We start from the raw sequence: 26121 nt of genomic DNA on the forward strand, positions 1-26121 counted from the left end.
TGGGAGGCCCCCACAAAGCCCCTGTGTCGTGAAGCCTCAGGAGACAGAGCCAGCCGGGGCGGGCAGCCATGGACCCGAGGACTCCAGCCCCCGCTCCCAGCCCTTCCCAGGCCCCAGCACTCTCCGCGGCGGCAAAAGCGAGGTCGCCAACAGCCTCTCAGTGCTGGATGCTGGGTTTCAAGGAGGTGGGAATGCCCAGGGCCTCGGAGCCATGGGCAGGCCGCAGGGTGGAAGACAGGAGACAGAGGCAAAGGTGTCCTGATACAGCCATATTTACTTCAACTGCCGGGGTATCCTAGGGGCCCAGAGCGTCCCCTTGTGCCGTGAGACTGGGTCCCTGAAACAAGTCACGGCTACCCTTTGGAAGGGTTCCCTGGTGGAACAAGGGCCTGGGCTCTCTAGCAGGTGGGGGCCGCGCGTGGGGCCGGGGGCCAAGGACAAGGCCATGGGCACCCACTGTGCCTGGAGCCTCAAGGGTGCAGGGGCCCCGGGGATGTGGGGGGAGGAGAGTCTTCGGAAGCCGGCAGGGAAGCTGGGAGGCCACTGGAAGGGCAGCACGTCCCAGGGCTTCCCCCAACCCCCCCCTCCCCCGGCAACCCTCCAGGCCTAAGCTGTCTTCTAGGACAGAAGTAGGAGCTGCTTCTATCACCGTGACAACTAAAACGAAAAACAAACCGAAGCCTATCTCAGGTGCCCTCTTCCGACTGCTTAAAATGCATCAGTGCAAAGTGAGGTAAAGAGCCTGGTGCCAGGGGGCCGGGGAGGGGCCGGCCTCACACGAGCCTGCGCCTCTTGGAGTCCCTCTCCACATCCCCCTCCTGGGCATCCATCTCGCAGCCGAGCGGGGACACCAGGTTCAGCAGGGGGTCCTCGGAGGCCCGGCCGAACAGCGCCAGCAGGAGTGCCACGCCGAAGCCCGTGGCGCGCTCCCCCTGTGGGCAAAGAGCAGGCTGGTAACCCTCTGCCAGGCAGAGCCGGACCCCCCAGCAAGCCCCTCTCTGCGGGCAGGGGCTCCCGGTCCCCCCCAACTTGTCCTACGGTCCCCCTCCCGCTCTCCTGTCACAGGACTCATCAGGGGGCAGCGTGGCGCAATGGCTCTGTGCACTCCGGTCCCAAGCCCCGGGTCTTCTTGGGTGGGAAAGGGGGAGCTGAGGGCCCTGGGCCTCCAGGCAAGGATAGGCTGGCCGGAAAAGGACCACACCCAGCAGCCCCTCCATTTCCGGGGCCGCAGAGACCAGAGGTTGGGGGTGCAGGCACCCCTTGTGGTCGACCTGTGGAGGTTGGGCCATAGGCAGTGTGACCCCAACATGTAATGCTTCTGACGAGTTTCACCAGCAGCCAGAGCCGGCCGCGGATGCACGAGGGTGGGAGCAGCCTGGCCAGCGAGAGGGGCGTGCGGCGGGGTCGGGGCAGGGGGGAAAGGCGGGCACCACGGGGGAGCCCGGACTCACAGCGTGCACCGGGGCAGCGATGTCCACGTGGACCCAGACCCCAGGCCAGTCAAAGCCGATGTGTGAGGCGATGAAAAGGCCGGCGCAGGAGCTGGGGCTGTTGTCCCGGTCCTGGGGGGACAGCAGGACACAAGGTGACCTTTCTGCTCCCGGACCTAAGTGGGCGCCCCTGTGCCCCCTCGTCTACCCACTCTCCAGACACCGCCTCCCCTAGTGGCTGCAAGAAGAGGCCCGGGGGTGGGGGGTCCCCAGTGCTGGGAGATTGCACAGAGGGACCCCGAGGACCTTGCACATGGTTTAAGGGGTCTGCCTTCACCCTGGCGTGATGCTGGAGTCACGAAGGAGCACAGCCTGGAGCGGGGACCCCCAGTGCCCAACACAATAGACCCATTGTGGGGGAGACCAGAGAGAGCCACGTCCCCGCTCTGGATGCTTCCCCGCTGCGTGTGGATCTGGGGCCCCACAGCTGCCACGTCTTGGGTCCCTCAGGCGCCCTGCACACCTACCGCCACGGAGTTCTTCATGTCGGCCACGGCCGAGGTGAACTCGCTGAAGTGCAGCTCGGGGCAGTAGACCAGGGGGTGCACCAGGTCCCCGCACCTCCTCCCAGCCTTCACGCAGGCCGCCTCCCACTCGGCGCTGTTGGTGAGCACTGCGGCGTGGTACTTGCCGGTGGCGATGCCCTGGGTGGGAGGCGGGGCCAGACGGAGCACAGGCCGAGGATGGAGAAGCCAGGAGAGGCCACGAGCAGCAAAGGAAGGAGGCAGGGGTGTGAGTGTCCCAGGGAGGACGGTCCCTACGCTGTCTGCGCCGTGCTGGGGGCCCGGGACAACATCCCCAGCCTCCTCGGCCAGGCCCTGACGATTAGGGGACTGCACCTGCCTGATGAAGGGCCTCCGCCTCCCCCCGGGAGTCAAAGTGGCCCACCTGAGCTCCGGTCAGTGTGGCCATGTCCAGGATGATGTCCGCACCCAGGTCCTTGGAGGCGTAGGACACGCCATCCGCCAGCACCAGCCTGCCCTCCGCGTCAGTGTTGTTGATCTCCACGGTCCTGGGGCACAGCAGAGACCCCAGCTCAGGGATGGCACTCCCTGGGGCACTGTGAGCGAGTCCCTTTGGAACTGGGGAGACTCTCTTTAGAGCCCTCTGTCCTCTGGCTCCCCAGTCTCCCAGAGGCAGGGCCGCACCCATCCCCTAGGACAGCACAGCACCAGGGCCAGGGGCAGATCCCACCCCACTGCCCTCCAGTGGGAGCCAGGGAAAGCCGCCCAGCCCCTCGCCTCGGTTTCTTCGTCTGTAAGATAGGAGAACAGGGTTGTATGGGCAGCATACACTGCACTGGGCTAGCCCTTGGCCCACAATGCCAGGCACTGGGCAAACGCAAAAACGGAAGCACCTCTCTGGGTCACCCTGGGGGCAGGCCCCCTCGCACGGGGAGCCAGCGGGCCCTCCTTTGTGAACCTGGGCCACCTGCTCCTCCAGCTTCAATGCGATGACTTCTAGGTATGTCCTTACATAGCTAAGAAACAGTCCAAGGGCTGACCTTGAGGGGGAGGTGCAGGAAGGGCCCCAAGCAGGGAGCGGGGGAGGGGCAGGGCTTCAGATGCACGAAGAACCTTCACCCTTAAGGTTGGGATGAGCTCATCCCACAAAAGAAGGCAGGATCCTACACTGGGAGCCCAGCGCCCTATCCGGTGATGCGGCTGCCCCTCCCCAGGCTCCTGGGATGGTGCCCTCCCCAGGAGATGCGCCCCAGCTGACCGGCCCAGCCCTGGGAAGGAGATGGGCCCCCGCCAGCTCCAGCCCGGGGGTAGTCAGGGAGTGAGGGGAGCCAGACATACTTTCCTGAGTATAGCAGGTGGATGTCGTCTGGCCTCGTAGCGTTGGGACCCACAGAGTTCTCAGCCAAGCAGAACACAGCGTGGAGGTTGTCTTTGAAACCCTGGAGGGAACAAGGTACACGTGGCCGTGCATGGAGGAGGGAAGACAGGCCAGAGTCTTCTACCCTCGGGGACAGACGGACAGACAGAGCCCTGGGGAGCAGTCCCGGCAGCCCCCCACCTGGGGGGTTCTATCTCCTCCATCAGAGCCTACCCAACGCAGAAACGAGCCCACGAGTGTGGCTGGGCTTCCGGCTTTAATCCTGGCTCAACCAATCACCCAGCACAAGGGCCAGGCTGCTGGCTGAGCACCCTGGCCTCCTGTCCACAAACCATGGTCGGTGATCAGTGTCTCACTGCACAAGCCCTCTGTGCTTGGTACTGCCGCACAAAAGCAAGCCACCCACGTACAGGTGCACGGGGGCTGGGGAGAGGTGCCTCACAGAAACTGAGGTGGGAAGTTAGTTTTCTGATGCCCAGACACGATGTCTCTACATTGAGAGACGTGCATGAAACAGGCTGAGGCGGTTTCCGCCCCACACAGGTCCTAAACCTGCCCCAGAAAACCCCAAGCAGGCCACGCCCAGGTGGCAGTGGTAGGGGGAGCAGAGGTGCCACACCCTGTCCCTGCCTGTCCTCTGCTCCCGCACCCGAGCCCATAACCAGGACGCGTCTCCTCTGGGCATGGGGCGTGCCAGGCCCTTCCAGCAACAGTGATCTTTCCACCACCAGTTCAAAGCCCTCGGTAAAGGCAAACACAGGCTTGCGGCAAGGGCTGGAGCCATGGCACCGGGCAGGGATGGCTTTGAGCTTGAGCCCAACACCCAGTGCCCGGGAAAGCACCTCGCCTCGCTTCTCGGGGGCCGCGACACCGGGCAGCCCGTCAGCTCAAAGGTATCCCCAAGAGTGACTGGGATTAAATGAATTGTGACAACATGTGGTCTTGAAACCACGTTTCAGGTGGGTGACCCCTGGGGCTCTGAAGCTAGAGAGGCAGGTGGGCCTCACCAGGGAGGGAGGGGAACCTCGAAACCTTCCCAAAGAGCCAAGTTGGGTCTGGGCTGGAGGCGAGAGGAATTTGCAGAGCACAGGAAAGCGCTACGTAAAGGTGGGACAGCAGGATGGTGAGGAGAGACCGCGGTCCCCAACCTGACCCTGTCGGGTGCCTTCCCCCCAGTTTTGGACTCCGAAGGTCTGGGGGGCTGCTGTTCTGGTGTGGGGTCCCCCTTGGGAAGGCCAGCTTAGAGGGTGCTATGGGCCTTGGGCAGGGGGTTTCCGAGCTCAGGTTGCAGGTATTGGGGTGCATGGGCGAGACACACAGGTCTTGGGATCCCCAGGGGGACTTCAAAGCTGCAGGCAGCTGAGGTTTTAGGTACGTAAGGCCTGGAGCGTCATGGCCGCTCGGGAACCAGGTGCCGCTGCTCCCAGCAAGCCCAATGCTGCATTGCACATCCTCTCCTTTTAAAAAACATTAAAGTATCTAATGTTGAAATAATTTCAAACTCACAGAAATTTTCGCAAAAATGGTACAAATGATCCCTGGATACCCCTGACTGGGACCCCCACACCCTCCAGGGAGAATGCCTGATGTGCCCTGTGTGCTGGTCTGCACTGCAGAGTCATCACCGACTTGGGGATCGGGTCCAGTCCAGGCACATGGACTCGGCCATCACCTCAGTCTCCTCAATGTGCGACTCCTGGGGTCCACCCTCTGTCTTTGGTGACCTCGCGCTTCACTGCCTCCTGGGGCCTGCGCTCCCCACCCACACTCGGCAGGACGCCCAGAGACCCGCCACTTACGGGGCTGTCTGCCCTGCAGCGACTTGCTGTCTCCGTCCCTCCTCGGCGCGGGGAGGTTCTCTGGAGAAACAGTGCTCCCCTCCCCCACTTACTTATTTAGTCAACGCTTGGTTCCTACTTACAGTTGTGCAGATTCTTAGGAATTAAGAGTGGAGCCTCTAGAGAAAGGGCCCAAATAAACAAAATCATGAATGAAAGAGGAGAGAGCACAACCCACACTGAAGACATAAAACTGTAACAACGTATTACAAGCAGCTATGTGCCAACAAATTAGTCAATCTGGAAGAAACGGATGCATTCCTGGAAATGTATAAACTACCAAAACTAAAATAGGAAGAAATAGAAAATGTGAACAGACCCATGTCCAGCACGGCGACTGAAGCAGTCATCAAAAAATCTCCCAACAAACAAAAGCCCAGGGCCAGACAGCTTCCCAGGAGAAATCTACCAAACATTTAAACAAGAATTAATATCTACTCTGTTAATTAATACCTATTCTGCTGTTTCAAACAGTAGAATGGAAGGAAAACTTCCAAGCTCTTTCTATGAGGCCAGCGTGACCTTGATCCCCGAAACAGACAAAGACCCCACCAAAAAGGAGAATTACAGACCAATATCCCTGATGAACACGGTTGCAAAAATTCTCGCCAAAATACTGACCAATAGGACCCAACAGTACATTGAAAGGATTATTCACCACGACCAAGGGGGATTTATTCCTGGGCTGCAAGGATGGTTCAACATCCAAATCACTGTGAAACAATTCATTAGTTAAAAAAAAAAAAGGAAGAAAGAAAGGACAAGAACCATATGAACCTCTCAACAGATGCAGAAAAAGCATTTGGCAAAGTACAGCATCCTTTCTTGATTAAAACTCTTCATAGTGTAGAGATAGAAGGAACAGACCTCAATATCATAAAAGCCATAGATGAAAAGCCCATAGCAAATATTCTCAATGAGGAAAAACTGAGAGCTTTCCCCTAAGGTCAAGAACGTGGCAGGGATGTCCACTCTCACCACTGCTGTTCAACATAGTACTAGAAGTCCTGGCCTCAATGATCAGACAACGAAAAGAAATAAAAGGCATCCGGATTGGTAAAGAAGAAGTCAAACCCTCACTCTTTGCAGGTGATGTGATACTCCATGTGGAAAACCCAAAAGACTCCACCCCAAACTGCTAGAACTCGTACAGGAATTCAGCAAAGTGACAGGATATAAAATCAATGCACAGAAGTCATTTGTATTTTTATACACTAACAATGGGACACAAGAAAGAGAAATTAAGGAGTTGATCCCATTTGCAATTGCCCCCAAAACCATAAGATACCTAGGAATAAACCCGACCAAAGAAGAAAGCAATCTGTACTCAGAAAACTATAGAACACTCATGAAAGAGATTAAGGAAGACACAGAGAAATGGAAAAACGTTACATGCTCACGGATTAGAACAAATATTGTTAAAATGTCTATGCTACCCAGAGCAATCTACACATTCAATATAATCCCTATCAAAATGCCATCAACTTTTTTACAGGAATGGAACCAATAGTCCTAAAATTTGTAGGGAACCAGAAAAGGCCCCAAATAGCCACAGGAATGTTCAAAAAGAAAACCAAAGCTGGTGGTTTTGCAATTCCAGACTTCAAGCTCTATCACAAAGGTGTCATCATCAAGACAGTATGGTACCGGCACAAAAACAGACCCACAGATCAGTGGACTAGAGACCCCAGAAATGGACCCTCAAGTCTATGGCCAGTTAATCTTCGACAAAGCAGGAAAGATTATCCAATGGGAAAAAGACAGCCTCTTCAACAAATGATGTTGGGAAAATTGGACAGTCACATGCAGAAGAATGAAACTGGACCATTTTCTTACACCATCCATAAAAATAGACTCAAAATGGGTGAAAGACCTCAAGGTGAGACAGGAATCCATCAAAATCCTACAGGAAAACACAGACAGCAACCTCTTTCACCTTGGCCACAGCAACTTCTTGCTAGACATGTCTCTAAAGGCAAGAGAAACAAAGGCAAAAATGAACTGCTGGGGGGCACCTGGGTGGCTCGGTGGGTTGAGCCTCTGCCTTCGGCTCAGGTCATGATCTCAGGGTCCTGGGAACAAGCCCCACATTGGGCTCTCTGCTCAGTGGGGAGCTGCTTCACCCCTCCCCCGCCCGCCTGCCTCTCTGCCTACTTGTGATCTCTCTGTCAAATGAATAAATAAAATCTTTTTAAAAAATGAACTATTGGGACTTCATTAAGATAAAAAACTTTTGCACAGCAAAAGAAATAGTAGATAAAACCAAAGACAACGGACAGAATGGGAGAAGATACTTAGAAATGTCTTATCTGATAAAGGGCTAGTATCCAAAATCTATAATGGACTTATCAAACTCAACACCCAAAGAACAGATAATCCAATCAAGAAATAGGCAGAGGACATGAACAGACATTTCTCCCAAGAAGACATCCAGATGGCCAATAGACACATGGAAAACTGCTCCACATCACTCGGCATCAGGGAAATACAAATCAAAACCACAGTGAGATCCCACCTCACACCAGTCAGAATGGCTACAATTAACAAGTCAGGAAAGGACAGATGCTGGCGAGGATGCGGAGAAAGGGGAACCTCCTACACTGCTGGTGGGAATGCCAGCTGGTGCGGCCGCTCTGGAAAACAGTGTGGAGGTTCCTCAGAAAGCTGAGAATAGAGCTACCCGACGACCCAGCAAGTGCACACTGAGTATTTACTCCAAAGATACAAATGTAGTGGTTCTCAGGGGCCCCTGCCCCGCAGTCCGTTAGAGGACAGCCCCTGCGCCCAGGCTGTGACGGACCCCGGACGGCGGGCGTGCAGAGCACGGAGACGGCGGCCCCGGGTCCCGCGGGCACCTACAGCAGCCCCACCACGTGGCCCACAGATAACCCTTGCTCGGGGGTCATGGTGGCGCAGAGGAAGACTACTGGGAAGGGTACCCAGGAAGGCCTGTGCTCGTGAGCAGGGTCCAGGGCCAAGCATGGTGGTCATGCTCTGCCATATGGGTTTAGTCAGGTTTCTTCACAGAACAAGCACTCCTGGGGGGCCTGATACAGCCAGACCCTGAGTGACCTGCATGGCCAGACACTCTCAGGTAGAGGCCATGTATCCAGGCAGAGGGGACAGCCTCATGGGAGGTGACACACCAGGGAGAGGTGACACTCCTCGGGGAGGTGACAGTCTTGGGAGGTGACAATCCCAGGAGAGGACTCCCATGGGAGGGTGACACTCCCAGGAGAGGTGACGCCCCTAGCAGAGGTGACAGGACGAGCAGCTCTTGCAGAAGGCAGGAAGCTCTGGGAGCCCAGGGGTGCGCACCGTGGCAATGAGAGGAGGGGCGAGGCACGGAGCTGTGGGGACTCAGGACACCGGGGGTCGGGACCTAGGGGAGAAGGAGGGACAGCTCACAGCAGGGAGCCCTCCGTCCCGAGGGCTGCAGAGGGCAGGGCCGCACTCACCTGCTTGATGGCAGCTCTGAAGGCCCCCAGGATGGCCGCGGCGCCTCCGCAGTCCCTCTTCATCCCCGGCATGGTGGTCTGGGGGGGGGCGCGGAGGGGACACAAAGTGAGCGTGAGCAGGTGTCTGCCCCGCCGGCCACAGTGCCCCACCCAGGCCCGGCCCCCAGGGGTGGCTCCCCCAGACCTGTGTGACCCACAGAACCCAAGAAACTCCCACTGGTCGAGTGGCTGGTCTCCAGAAGCCGTGGGACAGAGGGCCAAAGGCGCTGGGCTCTTTCTGCCGGAGCAGGGCCCTGGGGGGCGACCTGATGAGCCAGAGGTGGGAGGGGAAGGGGACCTGGGGAGCTGCCAGAGCTGCCACGTGGGCTGTGGCCCGGCTCCTCCTCTCCGTGGTGTCCGCCTTCCCATTTTCCTGGTTCCCGTTCCTCAGCCCTTGGCCGACAAGGACACTCGGACCCTCACCCTGACAGGAGCCACAGAGACGCCCCCGTGCACGCCCCTCCCTCCTTCCCGCCACCACCAAGGCCACCTTTGACAGCAGACCACCCTGCCGTGGTCACCGCCTGGCCTCGGTGACACTTTCGGCCACGGCTCTCTCTGCTGCTTGGCGTCACCGTCTCAAACAACCCGCTCAGGTTCGCGTGAACTCTTCCCCAACGTCACAGCCACGTCCGGTCCCCGCACCGCGCGCGCTGTCCGTGTCTGACGAGGCTGTGAGCGCCAGGGCCCCTCCGGCCGCGGAGGGAGCCGCGATTTTCTACAAGCGGGTTGAGAGTGGTTATGCATTTTTACATTTTATAGGTTCCCAGCTCTAATTGACAAGTTCATACTCTAAATTAACAACAGGTCATCAGATGTAGGATTTGGGCTTGAAATGGACAGAGTGATTTTTTCGAACCCTATCGGATGACACAAGCCTCGAGTTTTAATGGAAAGTATTTTTAGACATAAACCGAGCTGCTTTCATAATTAAGCTGAGTGAAAACGACCCAGCTAGCACTATCGAAAATAAGCTGTCTCTTTGACCTAATCGGCGAGAAAGCACAGGATTGTTTAAATGGGGAAAACGGGGCCTCTGATCTGGAAATCAAAGCAGTCGCGAATGGCCCCTGCGGAATTGCTTGAGTCGGTCACGGCAACTGTGTCTCGCTGCCGCCGGGGCCGGAACAAACGCCTGGCGGCAAGTGTACCTCAATGACTGCGCGAGCTTTGCCGTGTTGCTCTTAATTTTACGAAAGAGATGATTTCCGGAGTCACACGAGGAGGTCCCCTGCCTGTGTCACGGGGTTGACACTCCCACGACGCAACAGAGAGCCGGCAGGTCGCAGCCGCGGCAGGGATGGAGCCTGGACTTGCCGCCGACCTCCAGGGAAAGCGAGCACAGCCCACTCGGCTCGGGCCTCCTCGCTGAAGGACCGCAAGGGCAGGTTTTTCCAAAGCTCAAGCACGGGGCGCCGCGGTTTGCAAGATTCCCTGCGACGGACCAGACGGAGCGCGCAGAGCGCCCCCGCGGTCCCCGGCCGGGAGCTCCGACTGGAAGCTGGGGACAGTTGCCGGGGCTCCGCTCAGCTGCGCTCTGGGCTCCAGAACATGGTTTCGAGTCAAAGCACAGCTGACACGGGACGGGTTATTCGGACTCAGGGGTCCCGCTGACATTTTCTTCAACAGCAAAGCAAAGGGGCGCCTGGGTGGCTCAGTCAGTGAAGTGTCTGCCTTCAGCTCAGGTCACGATCCTGGGGTCCTGGTTTCAAGTCCTGCATCGGACTCCCTGCTCAGCGGGGTCCCTGCTTCTCCTTCTCCCCCCACGCTGCTGGTGCCTTCTCTCATGCGTTCTCTCTCGCTTGAATAAGTAAGTAAAATCTTTAAAAAGTAAAAAAAAAAAAAAAAAAAAAGAGCAAAGCGAACCTTTCATTTCTTGGAGAATAGCAGACAATACTTGGTGCCGGGGGAAAAATTTGAGATTTCAAGCAAGAGAATCACCATTTTGAAAAACTTGTATTTTCTGCCTCCGTGACAGAAAACTCAGTGATTTTTAAAAGTAAACGGATAGTGGTTCCAACTGTGACTTTTAAAACTACCCTGTGTTGGGCCACAATTTGGAGGCCCTGAGTAACTCCATGAACGAGGTCTTCCGGGTCACCCATGCATGGTATTACGCAATCCCGCTGTCATGGTTCAAGGTGGACGGTAGTTACTAAGTAACAGGCTGCAAAGGGTCACTGCCGTGGTTTCTGAACCCACACCGTCCCTCACCTTTCAGAGACTCCCGCTTGTCGAGTTTTGGTGTAATAGCAAAGAAGAATGTCCACAGTTACTTCTAAAGGGCACTAAACTCTTTCTGCCTTTTCCAGCTACGAAGTGAGTGAGGGCAGATTTTCTTTTTGTGTTTCAACTCAGAGAACATATCACAAGAGAAGCCATGCAGAGGCAGACACAGGATCTCGGTTGTCTTCTATCGAGGTCGACAGGAGAGAGATGAGCAAGATGTAAAACCACGCCACTGTTTTGGCACGTGTGTTTTCATTTTGGGATATACAGTTGTTTTCATAAAGTTATATTATTTACATGAACATGCAAAGGATTTGCATTGCTATTTTAAAATAGATTATTAAGTATCTTTCCCAGTCTTCATTTCTAGTAGGGTAAATATCAACGTCTGTTAAATACCACTCTGATTTAAAAAAAAAAATCCCCTTGGGGTCAGTGCTTGTTAAGAAAGAAAGGGGGTCCTGACACTTAACACATTTGAGACCTGCATTCACACTGATCTTGATTTGCCTTTGAAGTCTTTGGAGACCAAACGGTCTGGTGTCCCCAGCAAAAGGACTCATTCTCAGGAGCCCCTGCTTCTCACTCTGGCCCTCCAGCAAGCCAGCATCTATCTGCTCGCAGAAGGAAGGAGCTGGGAATCCTACCCGCCAGTGCTCTGCTGCCCCAGGAACAAGAGCCGGCATGGTGCGTGAGAGAGGGCTGGCCAGTACCAGGCGCAGCCAGAGGGACGCACTGGCTGTGGGGTCTGAAAACAGTAATTCCTCTGCTAAAAGTCAGTCGGCCTGCTGTCATCAGGGGTGAAATGGTTCTCCCGAAAAATCTAAGTGAGTTCTGATCATATAGACAAGAGGTTCAAACCCAACTATTCTTACCGCTTATCCTCTGCCAGGTACAGGGCTGGCCGGACAGGCGGGGGCTACGTGGTGTGCCTCCCAGCCGACAGCGGGGCAGGCCGGTGTCTACACTCCCAGTCTACACAGCCGTGATGCCGCACCATCCTGCCTCCGACAGTGACTCCGAGTAAACCCACGGGTGCGGGGAGCTGGGGACTCCCGGCCTCCCTCCGGCTACGGGAGCCCCTGGACTCCTGGTTAACACATTTTTACTCCACGGACACATGAAGGCCGCTAGAAACGGAACGCACGGACAGCATCACGATTTCTGGAGCTTCTTGGGCAACGGGGTTTGGGGCTGTCTCTGCCAAGTGATCCTTCCATGAAGGACTTTTCCTGGGTACCCTGTACAGGTTGCTTCATGCGACGGCAACGTCCTAATCCACATTAATAGTGTTTTCGGATCCAGCATGAGTGCAGGTACACCGACCAAGCTCTGTCCGTGTAGTACGCGTAGAGAGGTGCGAAAGACCGATTCTGAGCAAGTCACTGACCAACTGTGGAAGCCGCGGCTTTCAGACAAGCTGAAACGTATGCCCTTGACCACAACGGACCAAGAGGGAGGCAGAAGTTCTTTCCATCCAAAAAAAAATCACATGAATGTGATTTAAAAGTGTTGACCTATTACTGTTTTATGTGTACTATAAGATTGAAATATTTATTTACTTACTTATTTAAGGATTTTATCTTTAAGTCCTCTCTGCACCCAACATGGGGCTCGAACTCAAAACCCCGAGATCAAGAGTCACGGACTCCACCAACAGGACTGGTCAGGTGCCCCTGTAATATTTATTTCCCTTTTTCTCCTGGCATGATAATATGTGCGGAATTCAATAAAGGTGAATTCACTATTGGTGTGTGTTTGTTGCTTTACTATTGAATCATTTCCTGATCAGGCCTAAAAATCCTGCTGTTTATGGGAGGAGGGATGTTAAAAAAAACCAAACAAACAGACCATCCACTCTAGGTACCAAATGGACCAGACAGGCTAGCGGCGCAAATGGTAGTGGACAATCTCCCCGAAATAGCGACCCATACCAGGGCCAGGTCAGAAAGTGCCTCTTGGCTCCAGCGGGAGGCCTCCAGGTGGAGGTGGACGGCCCACACCACCGGATGGCCTCAGTTTACAAGAGGTCAGATAGCCCATCTTCTGTGAGAATTCTTCCCGTTTTTTACATGTCGGTAACTAATTCCAATTATAGGCCAGCCGGTGGGCCGACAGGACATATCTGGGCACCGTACCCACTGCCAGCTCTCCACAACTGCTCCGCCTGAGCCTAGCCTGTCTTCTGTGTTCCGGAGCTTTCTCTCTGCGAAGGTTGGCTCTCCTCTTCCTGGTTTCCTGGGCCCAGATTTCACACGCCCGCTCCTTCCCAGCCCTTCTCGGTCTTGGCGCTGCAGAGCCCAGCCCAGGCCTGGTGCCCAGTGTTGCTCAACCCAAGTGTGTGACATGAGCAGATGAAGACTGTCCTCCTCTTCCCGGGGCCCTCCCGGCTCCCAGCACACAGCAGGCCCGAACGTGCTGGGTGTGGAGGAGGGCAGGCAGCTCAGAGGCAGAGCTGAGCCCTTTGTGGCCCAGCCTCCTGAGATGACCCTGCATAAGGGCCCCTGGTAGGAGAGACTTCTGCCACCAGGCCTCACGGGAACACCAGCGGGTGGCTTACTTGCGGGGCCAAAGCCCCGTGGCCTTCACCAGGGGCCCGTTCTCCGAGTGGGCTCATGCAGACTCGCACGAAGCATTCTGTCTGCGGAAACCCTGACAGTCGTGGGGACGTCACCCCACACCCTTTTCTTCAGACAGAATCAAGATTCCTCGAACCGTGCCTCCTTGGGCTCATTTTCCAGCCTTTTAATCATTTCTTCTGCTTTTCTCTGGATCCTGTCCAGACTTTTAGTTTCCAGATCCCTGTTCGGAGCGCGGACGAGATACTATGGCCCCTGCTGGCGAGGAATCGGCCCCACTGACCCTTCCTGAACCCCTTTCCCAGATGTACGCCAAGGCCCCAGAAACCTTGCTCGCTGTCTTCCGTTGGCGCCTCTGAGAGCTGACGAGGCCACCGAGAGCCTTCCCCACCCAGGAGCCCTGCCCAAGCCCTGGCCCCCGCAGCTCACCTTCCCTTTGATGCTGAGACCCCCGGTGTCATAGACGATCCCTTTGCCCACCCAGGCAATGGTCTGCGTGGCTCCTTCTGGGGTGTGGCTGAGGACAGCCAGTGCGGGGGGGTGGACAGCAGCTTTGCCAACACCATAGATTCCTGCAGAAAGCACAGGGAGAGGGTCAGCTGGGCTCAGGTTGAACTGAGCAGACAACTCCCAGCGGCCCCCCCAAAAACAACAGCCCCCCCCAGAAATATCTGCTGACTACTTCTCCTGGAGCGTGTACAGTCCCAGCCTGAGCTCCCTGCCCCCTCTCCTGCCCCCTGGCCAGCGTGGGATCGGGGAATGCAAATTAGTTCCAATGCTCTGGGACTGCAAACGAATTCTGTGTGAAGTATCGTTAGGCAAGAAAACCCGCTGAGGAAAAAAAAAAAACAACTGTATCATTCCCAGAAAGAAATGAACAGGACTGCAGAATGAAATGATTTTTGGATAATGCTTCAAGGCCACTCCAGCCCACGCTTGCTGTACGCTCGGCGCTGCACCACCCCCTCTGAGCCCGCTCCCACCACTGCCTCACTGCGGGGTGTACGTGCCCCGTCTTCTCAAGAAAGCCTCTTGTGGGCAGAGACCAGGCCTCAGGGCCCCCCAGGAAGCGAACTGAACGATCATTAACGTCAGGATGAGAGCAGATGACGGCCGCCCAACAAACGCTCGTGTATCCCGCAAAACCCGCTGTAAATGCCATCTCCTCGTGAAGATTCCCTGACGTTCGTAACCTCTCCCTCCACTTGTTGGTTTGTGTTGGTTGTGCGGCAGGCCCCTCGAGGATCGCCCCCACCGATCCCTGACCCCAGGGTCCCCTCTCATTTGGATGGAACCTTGCGCCTTGCCTCTGGATATGGCGTAAGTGATGAGACACCACTTCCGAGACTAGGTTGCCAAAAAGACCTTGCCTCCTTCTTGCTTGCTCGCTTTCCCTCACCCAGAAACCTTGCTTTGAGGGGATCAGGAACAGCCAACAAGGCCCCCAGGCCTGGTGATGGCACCGCAAGAGAGACTGGCTGGGACCACAGCACCGGCCCCAGTTGAGCCTCCAGATGACAGCAGACCCGGTCAAGGTGCTGGTCTCCACCTGGGAGAGACCCGGGGCCCAGGACGCAGCCCAGCCATGCCTCACTCCCCACCCACCGACTGTGTGTCGCTTCCTTCTGGGGTAATTTGTTTGGTAGCCATAGATAAGGAATGAGGTGACTCTTCCCCAGCCAGACTGAAAGTGCCTTATCCTACTTGTCACCATGCCTCCAGTGCCTGGGCGGCGCAGGGGTGGAGGGGGAGCAGGGAAGATGGGTCTGGTGATCAGGAAAGGCCCTCTGAAGAGGTGGATTCGACCCAAGACGTGCAGGTACGATGGCCCTGCTGTGAGAGCGTCTCGGGGAGGGACTCCAGAGAACGAGAGCCGCGACACAAGGCCCTGATGTGAACGTGGGCTTGTGGGCGCAAGGAGCAGAAGGGTCCTGCTGAGCTGGCCCAGGCAGCCAGGACGGCAGCCCTCGTGGACAGAGAGTGGGCTGGGAAAGGACTTGGACGCCGCGGCTTCCGGAATCTGAATCAGCGCTCCTTTCTCCCCCAGAGATGGTTTGCTTCCCGAGGTCTGGCCTTGGGGTCGGATAAAACCTGGCTCCTTCCATGGGAAGCTGGAGGCCACCCAGGCATGGCCCACGGCCACCCTGCCACCCCCGGTGCCTGGGACCCGTCCGGAGGCCACGGCCCGTGAGGCCCAGCCCTGCCCACCTCCAAATCCTCTTGCCTTCAGCTGCTCGTCTCGGATGATCGTCGGGGTGATGCCCAGATCCTTCCCAACTTTCTTAATCTCCTGGACACGTTCATGGAAAAAACAACACGAAGACACATGAAGAGGGCTTAAGTCAAGGCGAGGGCGAGGCTCGGGGCAAGGGGGAGCCGACGCCCGCATGGCGGAGAGGAGCGGGCCCGGAAGCCAGGGCCTCCGCTCGCCGGGCCGGGAGCGCGATTAAAGCCAGGACAGAAGGTTCACCCTCCGAACAGCTACTGCTTCCTGCAGACTGTGGCTGCGGTCCCGCAGAGAGGCCTTGAGGAGAAGGCGCCGTCCTCCCTCCATCCCCCGAGGCCTGGGGCCCCTCCCAGCTAGGTGGACAGCAGGACGCGGTTCGCAGCAGCCCCGGGTGTCCCCGGGCAAGGTCGCCTCCAGCCCGGGCTATCACCTGACTTCCTTGGTGTCTACCAAGGATTCGCCCACCCTGGTCCCGCCCCGGCGTGATTCCCCGGGGCCACGAACCTCGAGGAAGGTGTCCGTGTTCATCTCATTGCAGGGAGTGTCCACGATGCGGGCGGCCAGCCGCACCCCTTCCGTGGCATTTGCTAAGCACTGGGGGAGAGAAACCAGAGGCTGTCACTGGGACCTGGGACCCGGTAGGAAGGGCTGTCCCTCCCGGTCTGCTCCCGTGGGATCGAAGGCACCAGCAGTACATGTCACTGGCGGGGGGGGGGGTGTTTCAGGGCTGCTGATGGGGCGTCGAGGTCAGGTAGAGATAAGACTCACGTGACCTGCTGTTGTCTCCCCCGTGTCTGTGACCCCCCCCTTCCAGCCACAGAAAGTTCCACATGGCTCTGCACCTCGCCTCCAGGTTACACCAGAACCCTTCAGCCTGGCGCCTCCAGCCGCTGTCCGTGAGGCCTGTCTTCCTTTCCAGGCCTCTTCTGCCGCTCACTCCCCTCGCCCTGGGGGCAGGTGGCCCGCTGCCTGGCCCTGAGTGCACGCTGGGCATTCTTACTTCGGGCACCTGCCAGTCCCACATCCGCTCTCGGGGGAAGTGCTGTCCTTTGCTATGAGGGGAATGTCTGCCTCGCCCTGAAACTCCTCTGAAGCCCCCTCCCATGTGATGGCTGCAGGAGGCTTTGAGAGGCTCAGGTTCTGTGAGGTCAGGAGGGTGGGGTCCATCATGGGATGAGCGTCCTCAGAGGAAGGGGGAGGGAGGGCACAGCCAGAAAGCCACCGCCCGCAAACGCAAACTGGGGAGGGAGTCCTCATCACAGCCGGCCCCATCTCAGACAGCCCCGGAACTGAACCGGGAGAGACGCCTGATGCTGAAGCCGGTCCGCCCGCGGGGTTTGCCTGTGGCTGCCACAGCCGACCCTACGTCCTCCCTCCTCCTCTTGTCAGGGTCCCAGTCCTTCTCTGTGGTCCTTCTTAAAGGCTGTGCCCTCCAGAAGCTTCTCTGGACCCTCCCAAAGGAGGGAATGTGCTCTTCGTCCTGCGTCCCCAGGCCCGCTGGCCCCCTTGTGGCCCTCCAGCCAGGGGGGTGGCATTTTCCTCACGTGAGCCCCATGGAAGCGCATCACAGACTCCCCGCCTTTGTGTTCCCGGCCACCCGATGCCACACGGCTCTGGGCACAGGTGCGGAGGGAAGAGCGCACATACCCTGCCTCGTGCGGCGGCCCAGAGCCCAGAAGGGAGCAGAGACCCAGCCCCGTACCTGCACTCCGCCTGGCACCAGGGAGGCCCTCGAGACGGGCATCTGTGCTCCAACACGGGGGCTGCCCGAGGCCCCATACTGGCCGCCCTCTATGGCCCCACCCCTACTTTCTGGAAAGAACGTGTGTCCCACGTTCGCTTCAGCGCTGATCCTGAAAGGTCTTTGCCTTCTCCTTCATGTCTGCCTAGCTACTGCTCTCGTTGTCCCCTGCCCTGCCCCGGTGCCCACCCCCTGCCAAGCGTCGGACGCACGGTGTCCAGCCACCCCTCCCGGCGCGCAGGGAAGAGGCAAGACTGAAAGAGCAAAGCCGCGCGGGGGTGGGGGGTGCAAGCAGCGGTGAGCTCATCGTTGCCGTCCTGGCTCCCCAGGGTCAGCGAGGGCCGGCCCTGGGTCCACTGCACCAGCCCGGCTGCCTCCCAGGCCCTGCTGATGAGCTCGGAGAGCTTCTGCCCTCCCAAGGTAATTAAAGCCCCGAGCCTCAAAGGCAGAGACGCAGGACTTGACGGTTCAGATATGAAGTGGGACCGTGTGGTCCCTGCCGCCTGACAGTGGGCTCTCCTCTGGGACGTCGAGGGTCCCTGTGTGTGGGCGTCACGGAGCCCATCCATCCCTCATCTCTGACCCAGCCTCTGGCCGCTGTCTGGGAAGTGCATCAGGGCCCTAAGACTCGTCTCTAAGGGGGCCGGGCGCTCACCTCTCAGCCCTGCATGGGCTCAGAGGCCCCGGCACTGCCTGGCTGGGCGAAAGGGCACACAGCCCCTGTGGGGAAGCCCGGGGGAGGCGCCCAGTGCCCCTCCACCACTGCAGAGCCCTGCAATCTGGGGGAAGAGCCCCATGACCTTAGGAAAGAGCCCCAAAACCTTGGGAAAGAGCACCATGACCTGGGGAAAAGAGCCCCGAGACCTTGGGGAAGAGCTTGTGCCTTGTTGTCCCCCAGGATGGATCATTCGTTCCTTCATTCATTCCATCCACATTTCCATGAGCACCTACTGTGTGCCAGGTTCCACACTAGACCCTGGGAATTCAAAGGCGTCCAAGGTACTCCTGTCCAGCAGAGAATTATAACACCTCACTCCATTAACCACCACAGCAGAGGAGGGCGTGAGAGGCCACAGGGGGCAGAGGACTTGTGAGGGGCTGACGAGGTCTCTGTAGTATGGAAAAGGCCACACGGGTAGTACCTGAGGCTCCCGTGCTCACAAGCCAGGACCGACGGGCAAGAGGGCTGGCCGATGGCGGCAGCGGTGAAGACCTGGCCCTGTCCCTTGCCGGTGTGGCCCCAGTGAGTCACCTAACGGCCCTGAGCTGCCTCGGTCTGCTCAGCCCTATGATGGGGAGCACAACAGGTCCCACCTCTTAGGGCTGCCTACGCGAGCTGCGGGCTATGAGCAGCAGTGGGGAGGGGGGTGGAGGGAAGGCATCTGGAGGCAAGAGCAGCGAGGAGGCTGCCCCAGGGGCCCAGGAGAGCCGCGGGACGCAGTGGGGAGTTCCGCAAGGCAATGGCAGTGGCAGAGTGGGACACGCTGGATGTGGGGGTCAAGGAGACTCACCAACCCACTGGCCCTCATCACATACTGGGCCCAAGCTACACCAGAGACCAGGTCCCTGCCCTCCCAAGGCTCCCGCCCCAGGGCAGGGCACAGAAGCCAAGCAGAGATATGTCACGTCCGGTGCGACGGCACTCGCTGGGCAGAGGGACTGACACAGGTGAGGCCATGTCTGCCAGCTGGCCAGCTGCCTCTGGGGAAGGGACGTGGGCAGATGGCAGACTGAGACCACTCAGGCCTGGAGCAGAAGAAGCTGGGGAGGGAGGCTGAGGAGGACAGAAAGTCCGCCATGGTCAGCGGGGAGGGAAGAGAAGGGCTTGGAGGACACTGGGCGGGGGGGCAGTCCAGGGTGTGCTCGGGTCTGGAACTCAGAAAGAAAGCTCTGCAGCTAGAGGGGAGAATGGTCGTCGGTGCCCGTCGGTGGGATAGAACCCCCAAGCGCTCCGAGAACGCAGAGAAGACAATACGGGGTGGGGTGTGGGAGTACTAGGGAGGGGGATGGAGAGGCGGCAGGCTGGAGGGCCAAGGGCAGGGCGCATGACTCTGGGCCGGGCAGACCCTTCCAGAGGGATGACAAGTAGTCAAATCCAGCACACAAGGCCCTAAAAAACAATGTCAGGATGCGGGGCGGAAACTCGGTTTTGGTGGGCTGAGGGAGAAAGAGAGTTAAGAAAGGCAAAGCAATTAGACAGTGTTTTTTCAAAGTCTGGAGATCAATGCCAGGAAAGGAAAGGAGCTGTTGCAACATGGTAGGGACGGAAGCATGTTCTCTCCTTCTAGAGCGAAGAGTCCAGGTGGAGGAGGTGAGGGGTGCTGGCGTGGGACAGCGGTGGGGGGTGGGGGAGGAAGGACAGCCCGGGTCTGGGTGCGGGTGGAGAGGGTGAAGCCATGGCCGTGGGGTCTGGGACACTTGCCTCCAGTCAGCCCAGACTAGGACTCCTAGCCTGGAGTCCCTCCCAGCCTTGCTGGCCTCACAGGATTATTCTGAAGATCCAACGAAACGACACGTAAAAGTGCACCACAAAGGGGAACGGACACACGCGCGGAGAGGATTCTCAGGCTAAAACAGGAGAGGGCCCGGCACTGGGTAGGTGCCCAGTAAAGACCACCTGAATCCTGACAAGGAGTCCCACCCCGAGAAAGGGGCCAGCTATCTGGGTCTGGAAAAGCCTCCTCGATGTTGCTACAGGACCCCACTGCCACTGTCCTCCCCAGGAAGGCAGAGACCGTTCCCCACCTCCCCTTCCAGCGGCCCCAGCGCATGCTGGCCGGGGACACGGGGCGAACATCTGGACACCCACTTGTAAAGTGGACACCTCCACAGGCCCGTTGTCTTGTCCCACCAGGAAAAACTCCACCGTCACCGTCTTCTTCTCCGTGCGCCGCGCAGCCCCGGAGCGGTGGGTGAAGAGCGGGAAGGCCCGGGCCAGGGCGCAGGCAGAGGCGAAGGCATCGGACCGCTCGCAGACCATCTGCAGCACAGAGGGGCAGAGCCCTGAGCAGGGGCAGCAGCCCCGCGGGAGCCACACCCAGGGAAGAGCTAGGGCCCCAACAGAGCCGCCACACGGGGACCTTCCCGGAGCCACATCTCACGGTGGGAGAAAGAAAACGTTTACCTGGTGCCCACGGCCTCCAAGACGGGAAAGCAGGATGTGGAGGGGCACGGGCTCAGGATATCTGGGTCTGGGTCTCAGATCTACCACCAAGACTGACCTGGGGCAAATGGCCTGGTCTCTCCACCTCAGTTTGCCTATCTGTAAGCAGGGCTTATGATGTCATGGGTTGTGGCAGCCCGTCCACCTCGGAGGTCCCATGAGCCGGGGTGCTGTGCCGGCACCGGGGCTGAGCGACGGGGACACACGCTCCCCAGGATGCGAGGGTGGCCCGGGGCACTCACCAGAATGCACCGCTGGGTTCCAGGTGGCAGACAGGTGCGCACCAGTCGGGTGACGAAGTGGGCGGCCGAGGGGCTGTTGTGCCGGCTGACCCTGGAGGGCAGGGCGGCCACGGTGGCACAGTTCAGGTACAGGGGACAGCTGTCCGTGGGGTTGGGGTTGAGCGTGCTTAGAGCAGCCTGCCAGAGCTGGACGGGAAGGGGAGAGACGAGACACAGACGAGGGACTTCACCAGCCCGCACGCCGGCAGCCGGGCCTTGCATGCGCTCGCTGGCCGGGCCGACAGGCCGCGGCTGCAGCGTCCCCGGGGCACCCACGGGCGGTGATTAAGATGTGTGGCCTCTCGCCGCAGCTCAGCGAGTGTGTCTGCGGGCACCGGTCCACCCTTGTGCGATTAAGCCCTGCGGATTTCAAAGGCCAGGCTGGGGGCCGCCGGGCTTCACACGCTGCGCCCCGGGTGCCGCCGGGAGGGCTTCCGGGAGCGGGCGGCCAGCGCCCCCCCGCAGGGGCCGCGCGGGCCCTCGAAGGCAGCGCCCGGGGGCGGCTCCCGGGGCCCCCCCCGCACCGCCCCGGGCTGGCCTCGCGCCCCCACGGGGTCCGGGCGGGGCCTCGGGGCGGCCGCGCGGCCCGCTCACCTCCTCGGTGACCCGGGGCTGCAGCTTCCCGCGGACGTAGCTCCAGGGCACGCGGTGCAGGTGGTGCAGCTGCCCGAGCACCAGCAGCGGCCGGCTCTGCGGGTCCGCGTCCCCGGCGCTGGCCTGGAACTGCAGCCCCACGTTCGCCATCTTCCGCCGGCCCGCCCCCCCACCCCCCACCGCCCGGCCGCCGCCCCGCTCCGCTCGGGCGCCGCCCCGGCCCTGCCCGGCCGCCCGGCCCCGCCTCCCCCGCCGCTCCGGGCCCGCTCGCGAGACGTGCAGGGCCCGCCCGGGGCGCGAGGGGGCGCCGGGCCGGCGGGGCGGAGCGGGCCGCCCTGACCCCGGCCGAGCCCCGGCCCACCCCCCCAACCATCCCGGGGCAGGCCCTGACCCGCAGGCCCGAGCCGGCAGGCCCCGGAGCGGCAGACCGGGCCCAGGCCCCGGGTAGGCCCCAGAGCCGGCAGGCTCCAGGCCCTGGGCAGGCCCCGATCCCCGGAGCAGGCCCCAAACCCGGCAGGCCCCAAGCCCTGGGCAGGCCCCAAAGCCTGGCAAGCCCTGGCCAGGCCCAGGCAGGCCCCACGCCCCACAGGTTCCCCGGGCGGGCCCTGCCTACAGAGTGAGGAAACAGCTCTCCAGACCGCCTTTGCAGGAAGGGGCCCTGGTCCCCAGCCCCCGCAGACACTGGTGGCCCTGAGCTCCAGCAGGTGCTGAGCGGACCCCGGCCCAACCGGAATTCCACCCCTGTGGCCCTCACCAGACGACTGTCTGCAGGAGCCCAGTGGGCCCAGCTGCCCGGTGGTCCTCGGTGACCCCCACACTGACAGGCTGTGCCCTCACCACACCCGCAGCCGCCTGTCAGGTTTGGATGGGCTGCCCCGGCACACTGGGCACGTCCACAGTCCCTTCCTCTTCATTTAATGCGTTCCCTGCCGCCAATCGGGTCCTGACTACCGTAGGCCTGGACCTGAGTCCCGGCTCAGGATGCGGGTTCCCACCCAGGTTACTGCTCCTGGGATGGCTGATCAGAAACTCAGGCATCCCCTTGTCCAGTGGCCCTGCCCCCCCGCCCCGCCCTATTCTAGGAAGGGTCACTGGCCCCAGTCGGAGCACGCTGCCCCCTGCAGCCTTCCACCTGCCTGGGGAGAGAGGAGGGGACAAAGAGCCAGAGGAGAGGGCAGCACCGGAGCCAACTGCCACGGAGGAGGGAAGGCTAGTCAAGGAGGGCAACTGGAGGGTGCTGGGGCATGTGGTGGGTGGTAGAGGGGCCCTGGGTGAGGGCAGAGGGGGCACCGTGGGTGGCGGGTGTGCCCTTGGCGAGCCATGACCCAGTTGAGGAAGCCCCACCAGGACTCATTTAAAAATAAAGATCCTGCCCACATCCTGATTGCTCAAGGGCCTGTTGGTACCCCCCCTCTGTCACCTCTAGCTACTTCCATGTGCCACCGTTCTCCTTCTGAGTTTCTTTTTCATTCTCAGCCTTTAAAAAAAACCAGCACTGCCAACTCCTGAGCACAGCATCGAAGGCTTTTCCAAAGGCATTGACTTCCCAGCATACCTCCCCCACTCCCTGACTTGCAGCCCACCCAGGAGCCAGAGCTGTGTCCTCCCCCGCCACACCTGTGTCTCCCCCTCGGTCCGGAACCCGCGTCCCAGCTGCAGGACAGGTGCTCGACAACATGCCCTGGGGCCAGAGCTTCAGCATTCTGAAGGCAGGCTTGTGTCCCCCTTCTTCTGCAGGGCCTAGCACAGAGCAGGTGCCGAAAACCTGGTCGCTGAATGAGTGAAAGGAATTCCTTCGAAAACCCACAGCTTTCCCAACATGAAAGTCAACGCTAATTGGATCTTATTTTCTTCAAAAGATTTTTACAGCAGCTGAATGTTTTCACACATTTGTAAAGGGTACGAAGAGCGTGTATGAAGATCTATCACTCTTTCTTCTGTTTGCAAATACGCTGCACACAGGCCCAGGGCACTCCAGCAGTGGGGTGGGGCTCGGGGGATGCCCTCGGAGGGTGAGGGGTGGGAGCGGTGCCCTGAAGGGTGAAACAGGACTTCCACAGACACACAGGGCGGGGGAGGGGCCGGGGAGGAGAGCAGAGACCCGGCGTGTCCACAGGGCTCTGAATCCTGTGGGTAAGAACGCAGGGTCCCAGAGAACAGGCGAGGGGCGGGCTGCGGGGGATTGCAAACCGGGAATTCGCTCCACAGACTTGTGCTTGCTGGGGAAGGAACCGAGACGCATTTTAGCCAGCCAGGTCTGGCGGGTTTGAGCACAGGGAATTGCAGGAGGGAGAGAAATGGTTGGTAGAGAGATCATTCTGGAGATTCTGTCCTTTCAGAATTCTTCCCTGTGTGACAACAGACCAACTAACCCCCACGACCCCACGGAGGGATGGAGAGGACTCAGCTCAGCCAGCATTTACCGAACACTCATGCTACACAAAGCAAAGGAAATGTTAGATGCTTGTTAAAAGCAAATAGTTCTGATTTTAGTTCTTAGCACCCCCCCACCCCCGAGTCAAAGAAATCCAAACCAGACAGAACGCTGAGGAGTTTTCCACTTCGAATGCCTGCCAATTTCCTCAAGATGTAGCTTGTGACAGATACAAATATATTCCAGGAAAGTACTTTCCCCTTTGCACTGCAGACCTCGGAGACTCCAACACAAATAAGACAGGCAGCACTTTGTTTAGATAAGTTTTTATGAAGGTATTAATCCACAGCTCAGGATGTATTTCACTGTCAATGAAAAATTCACCTCAATACAATTTTCTTTAAAAAAGAAAAGAAAAAAAAAGAAGAAAGAAAGAAAATTCAAAACAACTTACTAGATCTTTCCTGCAACCCAAGAAGTCACTTCTGGTTTTGATGAGGTGCAGTTCATTCCACATTCAACCGGGCGTTCAGACTTAGCATTTGAGGAACGTGGCTGTAAAAACTGGGAGGAATCCACACGAAGTCCCCAGGCCTTATTAGGAAGCTTCTGGTACAGTTCACATTCTAGAACACACTTCCAAGCTCATGTCGTGCAAGATGGCCCTGGGTGTAGGAAACGTGTATGTATCTATTAATTTCCTGCCAGGAGAAACATCTCCTCTACTGTCTGCGCACACCGATTGCCTCGAGATGCTCGGGCCCGTGATTCTGATGTGAGAAACACTCATTCCCTTGGAGCACTTGTGGCTGCTTCCTGGTATTTTCACTCGTTTCTTTATTCAGTATCTGTTTGTTGAATATCCGTTTCTAAGAGCTCCAGGCCAGGTCAGGCTTTTGGGGACACAATGTCCGCGGGAGCAAAGACAGCAAAAAACCTCAGCAAGCCAGTCCCGGGAAGAAGACGGAGCTTGGATTGAGCTATCCGAGGACAAGTCCCGGGGTCCAGGACAGTCTGATCCCTGACAAGGGAGTGGTCCACAGTTCTAAAGGGCATCGTGCGTTTGGACCAGTCACACGCTCACGTGCACACATGAAGTGTGCATGGGAAGGACGCCGAGCCGCAGAGTTCGAACTTGACCTTGTGGGCAACAAAGCCAGTGGAGGTGCCTCTGTCGAGACTAACGGGAGATCACGGTAGGGTTCATTCCCAGTGGACAGTGATCTGCCGCTGCTCCTGCCCAGAGGGGGCGGAGGTGGGCTCAGCTCCCCGAGCTCCCACTGTCCCCCTCCGTGGAGCAGCTGGCCTGGAGGTGAGCCCCCAGCGGACAGGCAGACGAAACCCCTGCATGAGCTCCCGGGACAAGGCCTGTGCTGGGGAGGTCGGCGCCTTCCCTCGCCACATCAGGGGGTGCACCTCAGCTATAATTTGTGAATTGTGTCTGGCCCGCCACCCAGAAGAGTCATGCTAAATGCTCCCTGGACGGTTGGAAAGGAACCCATTGCCGTGAGAAGCACATTTCTCTAGAAACTTTTTTGAAAAATGCATTAACTTATGGAAACGCTGAAAAACGACTACAACAAACTCTTGTATACCCTTTACCGAGATCAGATGTGTGTGTGTGTCTGTGTGTGTGTGTACATATATTTTTTTCCTGCAGTTTAAACTTAGTTACATACACTTTAACCTTAAATACCTCAGCGTCTATTTATCTCTTAGGAACACGGACACCATCCCACACATAATCACATACCCCGATCATACCCAAAGAAAATTAACATCCAAACAATACAATTATCGAATACACAGTCCACATTGCAATTTGTCTGACTGTCCCCAAAGTGTCCTTCATGGCCTTTTGAAAACCCAGAATCTAAATAAGGACCAGGCGTTCCGCTTGGCTGTCAAGTCTCTTTGGTCTCCTTGAATCCAGAACAATCCCTGCCTTTGTCCTTCCTGACATTGACGGGTGGCGTAGAAAGTCCCGCAGTCTGGATTCGTTGGGATCGTTTCCTTGTGATTAGATTCAGGTTAAACACGTCGTGTTTGCCACCGTATCTCACCAGGAGCCACGGCACCCACGTGTCTCCCGTGACTGGCTTTTTGGTTCAAGCGGGATTGGCCTGATCTCAAACGGCAAAGGGCCGTCTTCCCCCTCATAGTTAATGGTGTTCAGCTCACTTTCCTCTTCAAAACCCATGCAGACTCAGGCCTTTCCTTCTCCTGACCTCTCCCTTGAAGCTTTTGTAGCTGCTGAGGGCGGCTG

The 26121-nt window shown here is 58.3% G+C and overlaps 1 protein-coding gene across 2 annotated transcripts; it reads right to left on the minus strand.

Annotated features, from left to right (window-relative positions):
* Window positions 1-256: 256 nt before the first annotated feature.
* Window positions 257-24500, minus strand: NPEPL1 (aminopeptidase like 1). Of its 2 annotated transcripts, none has more exons than XM_044262751.1 (12): window positions 24310-24500; window positions 20849-21034; window positions 20253-20423; window positions 16207-16296; window positions 15684-15765; window positions 13905-14047; window positions 8629-8706; window positions 3293-3393; window positions 2379-2502; window positions 1958-2134; window positions 1452-1562; window positions 257-932 (listed from the first exon to the last, which is right to left on the minus strand). In XM_044262751.1, exons 1-12 carry the CDS (start codon window positions 24370-24372, stop codon window positions 774-776), a joined length of 1485 nt encoding a protein of 494 aa, XP_044118686.1. In that variant the 5' UTR covers window positions 24373-24500; the 3' UTR covers window positions 257-773. The 2 variants fall into 2 exon arrangements, with proteins under 2 accessions (XP_044118686.1, XP_044118685.1); XM_044262750.1 differs by lacking the exon at window positions 24310-24500 and adding an exon at window positions 21482-21631.
* Window positions 24501-26121: the final 1621 nt, after the last annotated feature.

This window comes from Neovison vison, chromosome 8 (assembly GCF_020171115.1).
Source record: "Neovison vison isolate M4711 chromosome 8, ASM_NN_V1, whole genome shotgun sequence".
Taxonomy (NCBI): domain Eukaryota; kingdom Metazoa; phylum Chordata; class Mammalia; order Carnivora; family Mustelidae; genus Neogale; species Neogale vison.

Excerpts from the sequence above, each read along its gene's own strand:
- NPEPL1 (XM_044262750.1), bottom strand. The coding sequence starts at position 21,631 with ATGGCGAACGTGGGGCTGCAGTTCCAGGCCAGCGCCGGGGACGCGGAC. Across the intron at positions 2,503-3,292 it reads CACCTGCTATACTCAGGAAA|GACCGTGGAGATCAACAACA; the intron begins GTATGTCTGGCT and ends GCTGTGCCCCAG. Across the intron at positions 933-1,451 it reads TCGCTGCCCCGGTGCACGCT|GGGGAGCGCGCCACGGGCTT; the intron begins GTGAGTCCGGGC and ends CTTTGCCCACAG.